Genomic DNA, 17,928 nt, shown 5'->3' on the forward strand with positions numbered 1-17,928 from the left:
CCATCGAGTTCCGGATCCTGGCCGCGCAGAGCGGGTACGACGATCGGGCCCTGTGTGGACTGTTTCGCCGGGGTCTCAACACGCAACTCAAGGACGAGCTGGCTACTCGCGATCACAGCACCGACTTGGAGGAGCTGATCGACCTCTCCCTCCTGATGGACAATCGCCTGAGGGAACGGGGTCGGGAGCGAGGAGGTGATCGGTACCCGTCTCGACGTCTCCCATACCGTGAGGAATATCGGGGGTACGGCGAGCACTCCCGGGGCCGGGAGACAGCATCCGCGGAGGAGCCGATGCAGTTGGGCGGCAAGGACGGTGGTGCGGAGGAAGGAAGGCGCCGTCGCCGGGACCATGCTACACCTGACGGCGCACAACCACCCTCCCGCGCCACAACCAGCTATCCGGGATCGTCTTTCCACGCTCCTCCCGATTACTGTGAGTCACGACCTCGCGCGTCACCCTCCGAGTCTAGGCGAGTCGATAAGCGACCAGGACACCCCAATAGACTCGAGCTCGAGGCGGAGGTATTCGGCGGGTCCCGGTCAAGACGGGTTCGGGCCCTGGTAGACTCAGGAGCAGATGACTGTTTGATGGACACTAATCTCACGTCCGAACTCGGGTGCTTCTTAGAGGAGTTGGTTGTTGCGAAGCGGGTGCGTGATCTGGATGGGCGTCTCCTGGCGGTGGTAACACATCGAACGGAGCCGCTAAAACTTTTGTTATCCGGTAATCATATTGAGCATCGCCGTTTTTATGTTATGCGGTCCCGGAACGCCCCGATCATCCTCGGATTACCCTGGCTGCAGACGCATAACCCGGTGATCTCATGGGCGCGCCCCGCTATCGATAGCTGGAGCGATTATTGCTACCAGCACTGCCTACAGTCAGCCGTCGGGAGGCACGAACGCGTTACTCCTCCCGAGGAGATCTGCCTTGACGGAGTGCCGGAGTGCTATCGGGATCTTAAGGAGGTTTTTAGCGAGGATCGCGCGCGCTCCTTGCCCCCACACCGCCCCTACGATTGCGCGATAGACCTGCAGGCGGGCGCCCCGTTGCCGACCTCGCGGCTGTATCAGGTATCCCGGCCCGAGCGTGAGGCGTTAACAGAATATATAAACAGCTCGCTCGCTGCAGGTCTCATTAGACCATCGCGCTCACCGTTAGGGGCGGGTTTTTTCTTCGTGGGGAAGAAGGATAAGTCCCTACGACCCTGCGTGGACTATCGGGGGTTGAACGAAATCACTATAAAGAACAAATACCCCTTACCCCTGATAGACTCTGCCTTTGCTCCACTGCAATCTGCCACGGTATTCTCCAAACTCGATTTACGTAGCGCTTACCATCTGGTCCGTATTCGTGAGGGGGACGAGTGGAAAACAGCATTTAAGACCCCCCTGGGCCATTTCGAATATCTAGTGATGCCTTTTGGTCTCACTAACGCACCTGCCGTCTTCCAGAACCTCATCAATGACGTGCTCCGTCAGATCAACATCTTCTGTTTCGTTTATCTTGACGATATTTTAATTTTTTCTCGTTCACTGCATGAGCACCGGCGACATGTTCGGCTGGTGCTACAACGTTTGCTCGAGAACCGGCTCTTCGTCAAGGCAGAAAAGTGTGAGTTCCATGTTCCCGTCATCTCCTTCCTGGGGTTCATTATAGAACAGGGCAAGCTAAGGGCGGACCCCATTAAGACGCGTGCGGTCACTATCTGGCCGGTCCTGTCCAACCGCAAGGAACTGCAGCGTTTCTTGGGGTTCGCCAACTTCTATAGACGCTTTATCCGGGGTTACAGCCAGATGGCGCTTCCCCTAACCCGCCTTACCTCGGTCAAGATCCCTTTTAAGTGGGACCCTGCCGCGGATGCGGCGTTCGCTCGTCTTAAGGCGGCGTTCACTAGTCCCCCGGTACTGCAACATCCTGACCCTGACCACCCTTTCGTCGTAGAGGTGGACGCCTCGGATTCAGGGGTGGGTGCGGTGCTGTCCCAACGCTCCCCAGTCGACCAGAAGCTGCACCCCTGCGCCTTCTTCTCCCGTCGACTCAGTGCCGCCGAGTCCAACTACGACGTGGGCAACCGGGAACTGTTGGCTGTGGTGACCGCCTTACAGGAGTGGCGGCACTGGCTCGAGGGGGCTAAGGAACCCTTTACTGTGTACACAGATCATAAGAACCTTGCATATCTCCGCTCCGCAAAAAGACTTAACGCCCGTCAGGCCCGGTGGGCCCTCTTCCTCACCAGGTTCGACTTCGTCCTCACCTACTCCCCCGGGTCTAAGAACACTAAGCCTGACGCCCTTTCCCGGCTCCACGAACCTGCGGGGAGGGACCGTTCCCCGGAGACCATCCTCCCGACCCAGTGCATAGTGGGGGCCGTCCAGTGGGAGGTTGAGCAGCGGATCCAGTCCGCCCTGGTGGGGGTGCAGGTGCCGGCAGGGTGCCCAGCGGGGAGGCTGTTCGTGCCTCCTGCCCTTCGTTCGGAGGTCCTGCAGTGGGGACACGGATCCAAGGTGGCGTGTCATCCCGGGGTGAACCGGACTGTGCAGCTCGTCGCCCAGCGTTTCTGGTGGCCGGAGCTCCGCCGCGACGCGACGGAGTTCGTCAAGACCTGCACCTCCTGCGCCTGCGGCAAGTCGTCACATCAACCTCCGGCAGGACTGCTCCAGCCGCTGCCCATTCCTCCCCGCCCGTGGTCTCACATCGCTGTGGACTTCGTCACGGGCCTACCGCCTTCCCGGGGCCGGACGGTCGTGCTCACGATCGTGGACCGCTTCTCCAAGGCCGCTCACTTTGTGCCCTTGTCCAGGTTGCCGTCGGCGCTGGAGACAGCCAATCTCCTCATCAGGCACGTCTTCCGTCTCCACGGCATTCCGGCGGACATCGTGTCGGATCGGGGGCCCCAGTTTGTGTCCCGCGTCTGGAAGCGGTTCTGCCGGTCCCTCGGAGCTACGGCCAGCCTGACCTCGGGATACCACCCCCAGTCCAATGGACAGGCTGAGCGCGCCAACCAGGATCTGGGGGCGGCCCTCCGCTGTGTTTGCATCCACCGTCCGGCATCCTGGGTCGACCACTTGCCCTGGGTGGAATATGCCCACAACACTCTCGTCTCCTCCGCTACAGGCAGATCGCCGTTCATGACGGCCTACGGATACCAGCCACCGCTGTTCCCGTCCCAGGAGGGGCAGGTGGAGGTCCCTTCCGTGCAGCACCACCTTAAGCGGGCCCATCACGTGTGGAGGGAGGCCCGGGCTGCGTTGTCCCGCACTGCGTCCCGGAACCGGCAGATCGCTGATCGTCGTCGGCGCCCGGCGCCCTCATATGCGGTGGGAGAGAAGGTGTGGCTGGCTACGAGGGATCTTCGCCTGGCCGGCTCGTCTGCCAAACTGGGGCCCCGATTCGCTGGCCCGTTCGAGGTCGAGGCCGTCATCAGCCCCGTCGCGGTCAGGCTCCGGCTGCCGGCCTCCATGAAGGTCCACCCCGTGTTCCACGTCTCCCTGCTCAAGCCTGTGTCTTCCAGCGCCTTGGCGCCCCCTCCCGCTCCGCCGCCGCCCCCGCGGGTGGTCGACGGGGACCCAGTGTACACGGTTCGTGCCATCCTGGACTCTCGGCGCAGGGGCAAGGGCTTCCAGTACCTGGTCGATTGGGAGGGCTACGGGCCGGAGGAGCGGCAATGGGTGCCTCGCTCCTGGATCCTTGACCCGTCCCTTCTGCGCGACTTCCACACTGCTCATCCGTCCAAACCGGGTAGTCCGCCGGGAGGCGTCCATTGAGGGGGGGGTACTGTCACGTCGCGTGCTCGCCAGCAGGTGGCGGGTTTTTCCCTCCGCCTGTTCGGCACACCTGTCCGTTATTTCGGGCTGATTACCTGCCTTTATTAAGCGACTCCGGCAGTCATCTCACTGCCGGAGAATTCCTTACCGTGCCATTGCTCTCTATTCGCTATTCTCGTCGCTTGACAATTTCTCGCTGCCCTATTGCCTTACGGCCTCAATCTTCGCGTACTTCATATTGTGACCAAATTGTTATCATCGGTTCTCCTATCTCGGTAGTTCCTCGCCCTTTACCGTTTCGCGAGCGTTTTCGGTTGTCTTCCTTATTTTTTTCTGGTCCTTATTTGACCAGCGTTTTCTGTTACCGTTTTTCCCTGTTCGGGCTCCTTTTGTTCTTTATTAAAACCCCTTTGTTTCTCACAAGATCTTTTCGTTGTCTGCTTTTCCTGGGATCCACCTCGTTTTTTCTGTTGTGCACGAGGCGATTTCTCATCGCCTCGGGCTCAACGTGACACAGGCAACCCAGGCAATCGTTTGATACAGTGTGTTCACACACCAAATCAACATGTCTACAATGCATATGTTGTAAATATTGCTCATTACGTTAAAATCCTAATGTAATTTCATGATTCCTCTGGGTAGCTTGCTTAAGATGAGACACAACAATTTGAAGGTGCTTGCTCACTAAGGTTGCAGACAAGTACTATATGTCCTCTATAGGACTGATCTGTATTTGTTCTGCTCTGAATCAGGTGGCCCAAAGCTGTCTTGATAAATAGCTCCTCCAAGCAAGTATGGTGTATGCTCTCTGACACCATAGGTCACATAACCTTGTTGTCAGGACTAAGACTAATGCAACGTGAAGTGTCAAGTTATTATACTGAAACAGGACTGTGGAGTGCAACCTGAGCCACTGTGATGATAGCAAGTGGGAGAACAAGCCAAGGTGAATGTAAAAAGGTCATAAAAGCGGGGGATACAAAGCAAATGAGAGGATATGGACAGAAAACCCTCAGTACTAAGTGGCTCTTGTTGGAGCGGGAAAGAAGCACCATGGGTCTTGATGGCCGGCGTAAATCATAATTGGCTGCCGGTGCATGCACAGCCCAATGCTGACTTTATAGTCACACATCATGTCAGGCGGGCAATGTGCGTGTGTTTTTTCAGGAAAGCTAAATAATGCAGTAATAATCCTCCTCGCCCTGTCTCATGAGCAAATGTCTGTGCACCTGTCAAGAATCTGCAGTGCGCTGTCTATTGAGAGAGTTGCAAGAAGAAAACATGGTATTATTACAGATGTCTGTACTGTAAATTGTCTGCAGATGGCAAAAACAACGCACAGCTGTTAATACAGTGTGAAAAACAAAATATGAAATATAAATATGTAGCCAGGGACTGAGAACAAATTGCACACACTTATCTAATGACTTCCCATTACACTATACCAACACTGCACTAGTTGAATCAGGGAACGCCTTGTCCAGATTCTCTCGTCGTTTCTGGAGAATACCAAGTCGGTTCGTTCCAGTTTTTGAGTTCATCTTGGAAAATCTAGTGAGTCTCATTAAAAGTTAAAGTGAAGTTTTTTGTTTTTTTTTGTGTAATTGTATTATGAGATTTAAATGGCACAATGCACTCTGTATTAAGGCCCAATGCAAGTTTAGCATGAGGCGACTAAATCTAATAAAACAGCTTGGCAAAGTTAAGAACAGGCAATTTGCGCCATTGCGGGTGTGAACTCAGCCAACTTGATTTGCCACCCATATAAGCGGTTCCTCTCATCCCTTTTAAAATCAACATGTGAAAGGAGCATTCCTTGACATGGCGGAAGAAGAATATGATTTGCTTGAATCCTTGCAAAATAATTGCAAGCAGACCGCCATGGGCGGATACTGGACTGTTGGCCACGGAGATCAAAGATCTACACTGTGAAGTGTGCACTTTGAGACCGCCGTCCATCCCAGCTGTTCGTGTCCGTGTGTGACACCACTCCCTCACTGCAGTGCCACAACAAGGGGGATGCGGGGGGGGTTAAAAATAAATGAAGATAATGATATTAACTAAATTATTAGCTTCTCGACTGATGTGATGTTGTCATCAGTGACACTATGACCACACTAGTCTGTTAATAAGGCAGCTACTTCCCAACTAAGAAGTATTCGTGGCCCAAGACAACCACAGGACGATGTAAAATACTCATTTACCTTTGTTCCTAAATCTGTTTCAACACTCCCCCCCCCCCCACACACACATATACAACAGTAATATGATGCAATTATACATTTTGAATTTCAATATTCACAACCACTCGAGTGTAATACATTGTAACATGGGTCTGTGAACAATGCACAATTAGCAATAAATCAAATGAGGAAAAATACATCCTTTATAGGTACCGTAATTTAATAAGACCTGTAATTCTATACAGTAAATGATATCTTTTTTCTGATTTGATAGACACTTGCTTAGAGTGCGTATGGCTAATGCAATTCTACATTTCCATCTTTAATGATGCATGCTTTTCCTAGTGCATTTTACTTACGTATATTGTCATCTTTAATGAACCTATGTGAATTCTCTAATAGGTATAATTTCGGAAAATGGATTGCCTTTATTTGAATGGTTCTGGGGCTAATTTTGCTGAGTACAGTGCTTAAAAGCAAACGTTTGAAGTTGAGAAAGTCAATTTATCTAATTGTAAAAGTATATTGAGATAATAGATTCTAATGCAAATGGCCAAGAAGAGGCATAATGGACCTTAAGTTCCAAATGCTTTCATATTCTGTTTAGTATATGGACATACATATGCACTGTGTTATTTGAATTTGTCATTTAGCGGGTGCTTATCAGTTGAGAGCTCTATGTAAAGACATAAAGGACAGAGGTAGCTATAGTAGAAAGACAAAAATATAAAGGGCAATCTTTGCACTATATCGAAATGAATCAATAAGACCCCATAATTCCCACCCCCAGCATGACTTTTTCCCATTGCACCAGGCGAGGGGAGCAGAAAAAGAACAAGCAATGTGTTCTAAGCACAGGCAGATAGATATTGCACTCCGCGGACATTTGTAGTGAACGTCATCGTACTTCATTCACAAATGTGACAACAGTGTCTTTCTACAATGATCCTCTGAATCATTGTAGAAATCAATTCATTGAACACATTATTATTTTTATCATTTTTAGCATGATTTTAAAATGCCAACCCATCTGGTCACGACACAGCTGCGAGGAGTGAAGGGCAGGTCACACTCCGCCCATACGAACAATATGGGTGCAAGGCGCAGAGATGGGATATTTGAGTCATTTGACTTGACTTGAGTCAGACTCAAGTTATTGTTTTTAGAACTTGTGACTTCTTGCAAAAAAGATGCGAATGACTTGACTTGACTTGGGACTTGGTATCTAAGGCTATGCTCACGCTGTGGCCAACTGCGACTCAGATCATGATTTATTGCCCGTATTTGACCTGTATCAGATTTTTTTTCCTGACAGTGTCAATTCAGATTTTTTTCAAATACGAACTGGGCCTTTATATGTGGTCCTAGATAAGATTTTTTTTATCGCAGTTTGAATGGTCATATTGCAACTATCCAACCAAGATGTCATTGGGTGGGGTAGAGAGACTGCTTCGTAAGAAGAGTGTCAATTATCCGTGAATCCGCAAAGTTATTTTGAGTAACAGAATTGACCATTTTATATTTGATTTCAATTTAGTTCCATGGCCATTTGTGATGGAAGTTGTACAGCAGTCAAAAAGACGGTCCATTTATGACACACGGCAATAACGCAACACCACCTTCAGTGACGCCATGAAATCACCCTTGCCTCATTTGGCAAAACACATTTACTTCATTTAACACCCGAGTGTGAGTGATGTCGTCTTTGGGGCAGGCGGGTCACTTTGGGGACGCATTTGATTGACACACTAGAGCGAGTGAGGTTGCATTTAAAATGTAATGTTAACGATGAGAAATGAAAAATGAAAAAATCATATTAAGTCCTAAAATCTGAATTGAGCATTAAGATCTCTGGTGTGAACCTAGCCTAAGAGTCTCAACTTGACTTAGACTTGAACTACATGACCTGGCAAGTCATCTTGTTTATAGTTTGAAATCTTTTCAGGAAAGAAAATAAGAGCAGCTGGCAAATCTGTCAGAGAACCTGACACCCCAGTCAACATCCCTTGTTGGTGTGAAGTGGCGAATTAAACACCATCCAGCCAAGCAAATACCAGCAAATGTCAAAACTTGGTCTAACAACAGCTCACCTTGCACTGGGCACTGGGCACCCCCCCCCCCCCTCTCCCTCATGTTCTATTGCTGTTGACACGATGGCGAGGTGTCCTAATAAATGTTTCCACTTAATTTTAATTTTAGTGTTTGTCACTAACAGATGATAATGGAGTCGTTTATGTGATAATTATAGCAAGTATTTGTAGGAAAAACATATCTAGGACAGCAATGTAAAATAACAGGTTTGAAAACGTTGACCAAAATGAACTCCTGTGGTTGGGTTGTACGCTGGGAGGAGATCAAGTGCCAAGTGAGTTGTGTTAGCCGTACTGCTGATCTGGGTCCTCTGGAACATTTCTTGACCCCAACTGTGACTAATTGAGGGGTGAAAATCGACGGTGACCTCAAGCTGGACAAAGAGATAAATGAGGTGGTGGGGAAGAGCTTTTTCCAGCTCAGAAAGCCATCCAAGGTCAAACCTTAACGCCTTCTATTTTTTAAAACTGTTTTACATGCTTTTATGACGTCACAGTGGTAACACTTTGTATGTTAGGGTGAGTCAGGCCTGAATCTCCTGCTAACAATTGGTCCAAAACATGGCTGCTTAGCTGCTAACCAGTCCATGGAAGCAAGAGCAAATCACCCCTGAACTGGCCTCCCTCTATTGGCTTCCAGTGCATTTTAAGATTGATGTTGTTTGTTTTTAAAGGCAGGTCGCCAATCTGCAGGTTTTGAAATCATGCCTTAATACACATTTTTACTCTTTGACCTTTCAAACTGTTTACTGTCTTCTTCGCATTTGACACTATATATGTCATGTTTTTAATGTTCATTTGTATGGTTTTAAATGTGTTTTATTTGTTGTTTTGTGAGTCGATTAAATAAAATGCGAATTACTTTGAGCTGTTCTTATTCGTGACACAAATGTGGGTTGTAATCAACTCTTTAATATGTCGGGTTGCATCACAGTCACCTAACGTTGTAAACCAAGGCCCCGCTGAAAAGAGATGATTTTCACAGAAAGGTGTTTGTCAGGTTGGTCCAAATTGACACTCAAGAATAACCAAAAGGAGGAGACAGGAGACTCGATTCTGGTACCAGGAGGGAACGAGGAGAAGCGTTCGGTTTCAGTTCTCCACACGGAACCCTAACGATCTCCCCCTTCACCTCCTCATTTATTGGGAAAGGCTACTACATAGGTGTGTCCAACCTAAAGGGTGGGGGCTGTTGAACACACACTGAACTTGTTTGACTATGTGTGTGTATGTGAGTGCAATTTACGTACATGTGTGCAAATAGTCATAAACATCCCGTTGCAGCTGGTGTTGATGTCTCCATTCACGGTTCAGCCTTGCTCGCTGTTTAGTTTTAACAGTTATCTCTTCCCAGCCACGTCCTCGGAAAGGTGGTTGCGACCCTAACTTCTCACACGGTACAGCAAGCAAAAGTGAGCACATAATGAAGAACATATAATGATTATAGATGTGAGTAAATAATAAAGGATAAATCTTTATTGAAAGCATAAGCGTTCTTCATTGCAGGCAAAGCCAACTAATGATTGCAAGCATAAGCGTTCTTCTTTGCAAGCAAAATCAAACTATACTGACAGGCAGAAGCATTCTTCATTGCGAGCATAAAATGGCGACACGAGAATCAACCGAATAATACGTGAATGTATGATTACTAAACAATAATAAACCCAACATTCCCCCCTGTTCATCCTACATTTGCACGTATCATCACACAGAACCTTCCCGACGGTCTTTATTCAGTGGAGCCAATGCCGCACACGCAAACATAGTTACACCTAGGGGCAGGGAGCAAAACGACTAAAAACCATCTATGACCCCCTGATACCGAAGCGAAATCACATCATCATCCGAAGAGGCATAATCAACACCAGAATCACTGCCATCAAACAACAACAGAGGATACATCTCATTCACTTTAGACGTCGTGGGCGAGACAGCCGTAGTAATAAGCCGGATAAGCAGCACTCTGATACAGGGAATGCAACAGCATCCACACAACGTCAAGACAGCTGCAAAAAGAGCAAAAGAGATTAGTACATAAAACACCAAATCCTTGTACTCTCCGAAGGCCTTATGCCACCACTCCGCCCAGAAGGACGTATTCACGCCGGAATGGGCCCTTATTTGGCGAGTCAGGGTGCGGAGGCCTCCAATGGCCTTGGCGAGGGCGCCATCAGGCGCGGTGTTGTTAGGTATGAACGTACAACACTGGTCACCAAACATCGCACATACTCCATTGGTCTCTGCCAAGAGCATATCAACCGCGATCATTTAAAATGCGAATTACTTTGAGCTGTTCTTATTCGTGACACAAATGTGGGTTGTAATCAACTCTTTAATATGTCGGGTTGCATCACAGTCACCTAACGTTGTAAACCAAGGCCCCGCTGAAAAGAGATGATTTTCACAGAAAGGTGTTGAACAGCGTTCTGCACTGGTTGAATGGACAAATATGTTCTCCTGGGAAATTGTCTGGGCAATGCGCTTAAATTAGCCTCAAGCTGTTACATCTCACTTGTCTCTTTCCTGCCCGTCTGCAATCGGGCTAAGACCAAAGAAAGTATGTTATGTGCCAGTGTGAAGTCCAAAATTAATGGTTAAGTATCCAGGTGGGTTGAGCTGAGCACAATCATAGTGACTGAACTTGAGAAAATGAGAATAAATAGATGTCAGTTTCCACGTGAAATTGGTACCCAATGATCCATTAATGCTACGGCGACCATAACTAGACTTCATGACATTTCCGTTAATGTCAGCTCCATGATTGGCTGCAAACCAGTTTACATCGTCAACTTCTATCCTGTACTTTGGACTGTTTTCCAAGACATCAGGTAGGCCTACGTTACAAACCTCCATTAGAGTACGTAATTATAACATTGTTACACGAATATTTCACTCGGGATTGCAGTTTCTTCAGAGATTGGGTGTAAATATGGAATATCTGATGCTGAACTGAAACAGTAGAATTTACTGAAGTGGAAATTTACAAGAGGAGTCTTGGAACATATACAGACTGATTTTTAGCACTAATATAATGGTAATTATAAATGCTAAGATACCATAACTTGAAGCAAAATTGGAACATGTGTAAAGAACTTTAAAGCCCATTGATCATTTTTAGTGACAATTTGGTGATAATTACAATCTGAACTGATCCAATGCCAGCATGCTAACATTTTAGGATTTTACTTTTTCCCCCTAGGTATTGTTTTTCATGGTAATGAAGAAAACATTAGTATTACCGGTATATCAATTGCTATCAGCATAACAACAAAGCAACCGAAATAGAGCAAGTTATAGTTATAGTTGTTGGTATAGTATAGTCAGTTGGTTGAGAAATGTAGAGGTATTAAGTTCACTGTAAATAGGGAAATTTTGTGGAATGTAATAAATCTATCCATCCATCCATTTCCCGATCCACTTATCCTCTCAAGAGTCGCGGGGGGTGCTGGAAACTATCTCAGCTGACTTCGGGCAATAGGCGGGGACACCCTGAACTGGTTGCCAGTCAATCGCAGAGCACAGAAGGACAAACAACCTCTCATGCTCACACGCACACCTGTGGTCAATTCTAGAGTGTTCAATCAGCCTACCATGCATGTTTTTGGAATGTGGTAGGAAACCGTAGTACCCGAATAAAACCCACGCAGGCCTGGGGAAAACATGCAAACACGCCACAGGGAGGCCGGCACTGGAATTGACCCCAGTACTTTGCACTGTGAGGTTGACGCGCTAACCACTGGACCACCGGGCAGCCCCTTAATGTAATGAATAGTTGCCCAAAATGTTGTGGATGATTGGAACATTTTTACGTTGGAAAGCTTGTCATCCTTCACAAAATAATAAAATGATACATTTGAACTTGTGGTAAAGGTTTGGATATAGGTTGTCCACAAAGTCAATAAATTCTCTCTCTCTCTCTCTCTCTCTCTCTCTCTCTCTCTCTCTCTCTCTCTCTCTCTCTCTCTCTCTCTCTCTCTCTCTCTCTCTCTCTCTCTCTCTCTCTCTCTCTCTCTCTCTCTCTCTATATATATATATACCTGTATATATACATATACAGTACATATAAAATTCAAGAAAAAAACGACATGCTGTCATCAAAGCAAAAGTTTTATTCATGTTTTAAATTACACAACTACCACAAGAAAGACTTTTCAGTCCAGGGTGTCGTCTGGTTAGAAAGCAACACTAAACATTTTTATTACATTTGAATCACTGCCACAAATCATTTGTCATGACTTTTCAGTTTCAGAATAACATACAATAGAAAAAAGAGAAAGGAAGTTTGAACCCTGTTGAACAGAGCTGGAAATATACAGTTCTGAATACTGAAACTTCTATGCATTACAGTCTTCATAATGATTTTTTTTTCATTTTTTGGGGTATGATTTAGTAATAAGATGAGCAACATTCAAAATGTTTTTTTGAAGTATTTACAACAGTTGTACTGTTTATTTATCGCAATATTATCGTACCCCTTCATAAAAGCCACAGACCAACAATGTACTCGCTCTGCTATTTTTCATGATGTTAATGTCATCAGATTCACCTTTTTTGTCATTTTAAGCTGCAAGATAGCAACAGAGTTTTATTAAAAGATTAAAATATACATTACATTACATAGAGAATGAGGAAGTGTTGCAAGATGTTATTAAAACAAGTAAAACAATTAAAAAAATAAGAAGTTAGGCAAAAAATGTTGAGAGGTAGTATGTGAGCACTCTAAGCTACAGAAATTATGGAATTTGTTGTTATGACTTGTAATGAGGCAATAAAGCTGTGTATTGATTGTTGGGAAGTTTAAGCACTCTTAAGTTATGTTTTGTACACGTTGGTGTCACTGGGACTCGCGAGTTATGATCGACTGTGGGAGATTTGATGACTACCACAAGCAGTATAAAATGTTTACATATGTACATGGCAAACATCGCATGATAAAATATGGGATGGTGTCATGTCGTGGTAATGCAATCAATGACACTTCTTTATGCTCCAGATATGAAGAATCATTGGTTTGTACTTGGAAGTAACCACAAAGCTGCCATTGAGCTGTCAACAGTAGCATTGTTACGGTCACATTAACAGCTGCTTCAATCCATTAATTCGAAGAACACAAAGAAAAAAGTATTTTTAAAATATGAAATAAAAAAGAGCAATCACATACATTTGACATTTTAAATGTCATGTAAATACCCATCCTGTATTTCCAATACAGAAGATAACATGAACGTTTGATGAATATCAGAGGGCTCTTTGATATTTGCACATGCAGTGTGTGCGCTTACCCTTCAACAAGCATCTGAATTACAAAGAAAACATTGAGACAATCATGAAAAGTTGACTCTTCAAGGTAAAAATGTTCATCCTTACATGTGGCATGTAGTCGTGGGACATAACAAATGCACAAAAAAAAGTGACGTGAAAAGGTTTTGTAGGTCCTCTGCAGTTGTGCAGTCAGTTAAAAGTCCCTGCCCAGCTTGAGGCTTAAATGCATGGAGAGTGGATCAGTTGGAGGTATCCGAGTGCACACTGCCGGGTCCCTCTGTCGCAGATAGAACTGAAGACGGAGTTGTTGCATCTTGCCACCCACCATTAGTCTTAGACACAAACAAGGGGAGATAGAGATGATTATCACATTTCTCCGCAATTTGATTACATGACAGTTTTAATCACCAATCCTTAGATAGAACAAAGCTCTCACACCACAACAAACATCAGTCCATCTGGATAGATAGATAGATAGATAGATAGATAGATAGATAGATAGATAGATAGATAGATAGATAGATAGATAGATAGATAGATAGATAGATAGATAGATAGATAGATAGATAGATAGATAGATAGATAGATAGATAGATAGATAGATAGATAGATAGATAGATAGATAGATAGATAGATAGATAGATAGATAGTATGGGTGTGGAAAATAATCGATATTAATCGATACATCGATGCGCACGTCCGCGATCCGAGTGCATCGGCTCATTCACCTGGTACGACGCGATTGACGGGTGAAATTGCGATTCATCACGATGCATTGATGGGTATCGGTGAAATCGCGATTCATCACGATACATTGATGGGTATCGGCAAAATCCGATTCAATCGCCGTTTTATTCATGTTAAACGTCACATATCTGCCCTTTCCTAGGCGCAATGAATGCACCATCATTGCTTTGCGTTTTGTGTTGAATACGGACGGTAGCCGTGCGTCACATACAGTCCAGTACACAACGAGCGAAACATTATGGAAGTTAGCGCACGCAGCAGCAAGGAAACTACTACTGTATATTTAATGCAGCCGCAACATTCAAATCTTATGTTTGGAAATACTACGGCTTCGAAAAGAAAGACGGAAAGCTTGATAAAACCTCCGTAATTTGCAAGGAATGTCGCACTAAGAAGCCATACAACGGCAGCACCACAAATATGCAGACCCACTTAAACCGATGGCACCAGATCACCGACAAGTTTCCCTCCCGCTTCCCCGCCCAGTTCCTCGTCGGACACCGGAGAAACTCTTGGTAAACCAGGTCAGGATCAGAAAAAAAATTGCCTCTTATTTTGGGAGTCCCCTTGCAACTTACTGTGACCGCGCAATGGCTATAACTAAGGCCACTGCTTATTTCATATGCAAAGACCTCCTGCCTTAGCGTGGTGGACAACGAGGGTTTCAGACAGCTCGTGCACGTTTTGGAACCCAGGTATAAAATACCAGACAGGTCTGTGTTCACTTACAAACATATTCCCGATGTGTACAACAAAGTGAGAAGTGAGATTACTGTGTCGCTGAACAGTGCGCAAAGAGTTGCACTTACAGTGGATGGGTGGACATCTTGCGCTATAGATTCATATATATATATATATATATATATATATATATATATATATATATATATATATATATATATATATATATATATATATATATACACATATATATACACATATATATATATATATATATATATATATATATATATATATATATATATATGAATATTTCATATAAGACACTCAGTGAGAGTCTGTTTGTGTTTACACTATAGCAACAGCTGTGAGTCTCAGGTGCCAAATTGTTTACATTTTCTTTGCACAAAACCCAATTGTGAAAGGGCTTAAATAAGTTGTTTTACAAGTTCTACTCTTTATAAGGAATAAAGTGGTATCCTTTTTGTAATACCATACTGAATTCCATCTTTTTAAAAGCTTTTTTTCTTTGCTTATTTGCATCATGTTTAATTGCACAATATCGCAACAAATTGCATTGTATCGTATCGGATCGCATTGATTTGAACTTAATGTGTATCGAATCGTATCGCATCGTGACGACAGTGAAACGTATCGCATCGTATCGCCAGAAAATTCCATGTATCGTTTAAGTATCGCATCGCTGGCAGTGGATCGTGATGTGTATCGAATCATCCTCAGTGCTGAGATTCACATCCCTAATAGATAGATAGATAGATAGATAGGCTCGTCCTCATTGTGATTGCGTGAGAATTGGAGCCATGACATTGGGCACCAGGCGGGGTAGATACACTATATGTATGGTGTAAATTTTTGGAAATCAATCAAAAGTACATCAGCAGAATTGCGATTATTTTTCTTTTTTTTTTTCTTCTTGTCACGTCACCTTTCCACTACAACTTGCTACCATGAGGGCAACATTGGTCAATGAAAAAATTGGCAAATTCCAGTCCTGCTGTTTGAATGGAAAACTTGGGACTGATGATGCTATGCCCCTGGAAAGGAAGTCAAATAAGCCATTCAAACTCAAACAACACTTCTAAAATGAGTTCTGGCATTTTTATTCATGCTTGTTCATTTAGTAATGGAGTCTTTTGTATTAATCGCTACCCATCTCTTAAAGCAGAGTCAGCACTGCATTTGATTGTATAGAACAATTATTGGAGTAGGCCTGCATTTTTCACCGTTTGGGCTTAATATGTATTTGTTTTATCCTCATGCCTTTGTTGGCCATTTAAATGATAGATTGCAAACATCCATTTGCAACAATCAAACCATCCTTGCTTTCCTGAAAAAGAGCAACGTTTTGGCCTAGCTTTTTAGCTGTCATATCAGAGAGACAAATTTGTGTTGCTTCCCAACCAATGGGAGTGATGCCTCAAATCAGTGTCGAAGCAGAGTTCAGCAGCGTCCGGCAGCTTGTCGCTACATATTCTCCTGCCAGTCAGGAGGAGGGAGGGCTCGGCCTGGCTGAGGTGGGGAGAGCTGAGTGGAAGTGACAAGCCAGGGTCTCGCCAAGAGAGCCAGTCTTAGCCAGCCTGACTTTGCTTGGCTCTAGGCATGACCTAGCCTTTACTGGATCCATCTACGTCACCATCAACAACGCTAAAGGTTAGTCTATGCTAATATGTCTACAAAGCACTTTCTGGATGAAAACAGATGCAGTGCAACAATGGATTATTCACAAAGATTATTTTTGCGTGTTTGTGACACCCGATTCCCAGTTTTTCCATTTTTATTTCATTTATATTGGGGGCAAAGGTGAGGATGACTCAGTACTGCCCATTGCTATTTTTGTCAGGATTGTGCAAAGCTCGAGTGAGCCACTAGGCACAGGGCTGCAACGCAAATGGAAGTGAGAAACCTTGTGAGAAAGTGAAAAACACTTGATCTAGCTGGGGGCTGACATGTCGGGAAAGCTTAGAGTAATAAGGCTTCAGCAGAGACAAAATAACACCGAAAGCTGCCGGTAAGGACAACAGCATTTTCTCGCTTAGAGACTATCAACTATTTTTCGCACATGTATATTATGACTCAAATATATCTTGTGTATTATTTAATATGAGAAAGACTGATTACCAGATGTAATGTCATTTATGAACCTGACTGTATTTTTTTTGTTTTTGGAAAAAATAAAATAAAAAAACACCTCAAGAACTGTTGCATTAAAAAAAATAATAAAACAAACCCATGGAGATTTGAACACAAATGGTGGAGCAACACCTGTAGGCAGACAGGAGTACTCATAGGCATAAATTCTTCTTATTGGTTGTGTATCCTATTGAAAATAGGGCACCGTTTCTGATTTTGTACTCACATTTAAACTATGTGGACTGTACATCGTGTTTCGGCCAAGAGCATCACTGTATCCTGCCGTCTGACTGATAACATGGCGCAGGGTATCCACCTGAAGGAACAGACAAGGTGGACAAGCTGTTCAACTTTGTGTGTAGGAGCAGGGGAACACTCACTGTACACTCAGGAACAGACAATAATTTGGGTGAAACGGCATTACAACTCCAAAGACAGAAAATGTGCAAACCAGACCTGATCATAAAGCTACAAGATTTTGTAACACATTACTGTAATTCATTTACATTTGAGAACTCACAATAAGTACCAAAATCAAAAACACAACAACTGAGCATTTATCATCACACTGGTCAGCATTATTTAAAAAAAAAAATTGAAACGCAGTTTGTTTTTTAGATTATTTTTCTGGTGCCGATTCTGGCCATGTTTTTTCTCAAGCACATCGGGTTTTAATAATAACAATAACGACATACTGAGGTAAAGTAATTATATTTAGTAATTTTATGAATTAAGAGTTAGGTTCAGCGATAGGTGTAATTTATTTCTGAAACATCATAGCGATGAATTAGAATGCAGAATAAAAACTTAAAAAATGGAAAATCATGTGAATAAAAATACTTTTTTAAAAAAATCAGCATTCAAAATATCTTTAGGGAAAAATAAAGCCATCTCTGATTAAAATTAGCTCATGACCAATGTTATTTCTATTTAAGAATGTGTGTGCGTGTGTGTGTATATATACTACAGATTATAAAGCATAAATTTATGACGATAACTTGATATCCTAGATTGTTGTTGTAAATTCACAGTTGCATTAAGCTT

General features: G+C 44.4%; 1 protein-coding gene across 9 annotated transcripts in view; it reads right to left on the bottom strand.

The window, feature by feature from the left end:
- Nucleotides 1-12,132: 12,132 nt before the first annotated feature.
- The window catches only part of pbx3b (pre-B-cell leukemia homeobox 3b), a 60,980-nt gene continuing 55,184 nt past the window's right edge, over nt 12,133-17,928 (bottom strand). For all 9 annotated transcript variants that reach the window (XM_052068026.1, XM_052068024.1, XM_052068022.1 and 6 more), the window contains 2 exons: nt 17,111-17,200; nt 12,133-13,637 (listed from right to left, as the gene is read on the bottom strand). In XM_052068026.1, the coding sequence (XP_051923986.1) occupies nt 13,545-13,637; nt 17,111-17,200 (183 nt within the window). In that variant the 3' untranslated portion in view covers nt 12,133-13,544. The remainder of the gene's footprint in view (nt 13,638-17,110; nt 17,201-17,928) is intronic.

Source organism: Hippocampus zosterae, chromosome 6, assembly GCF_025434085.1.
Source record: "Hippocampus zosterae strain Florida chromosome 6, ASM2543408v3, whole genome shotgun sequence".
NCBI classification, from domain to species: domain Eukaryota; kingdom Metazoa; phylum Chordata; class Actinopteri; order Syngnathiformes; family Syngnathidae; genus Hippocampus; species Hippocampus zosterae.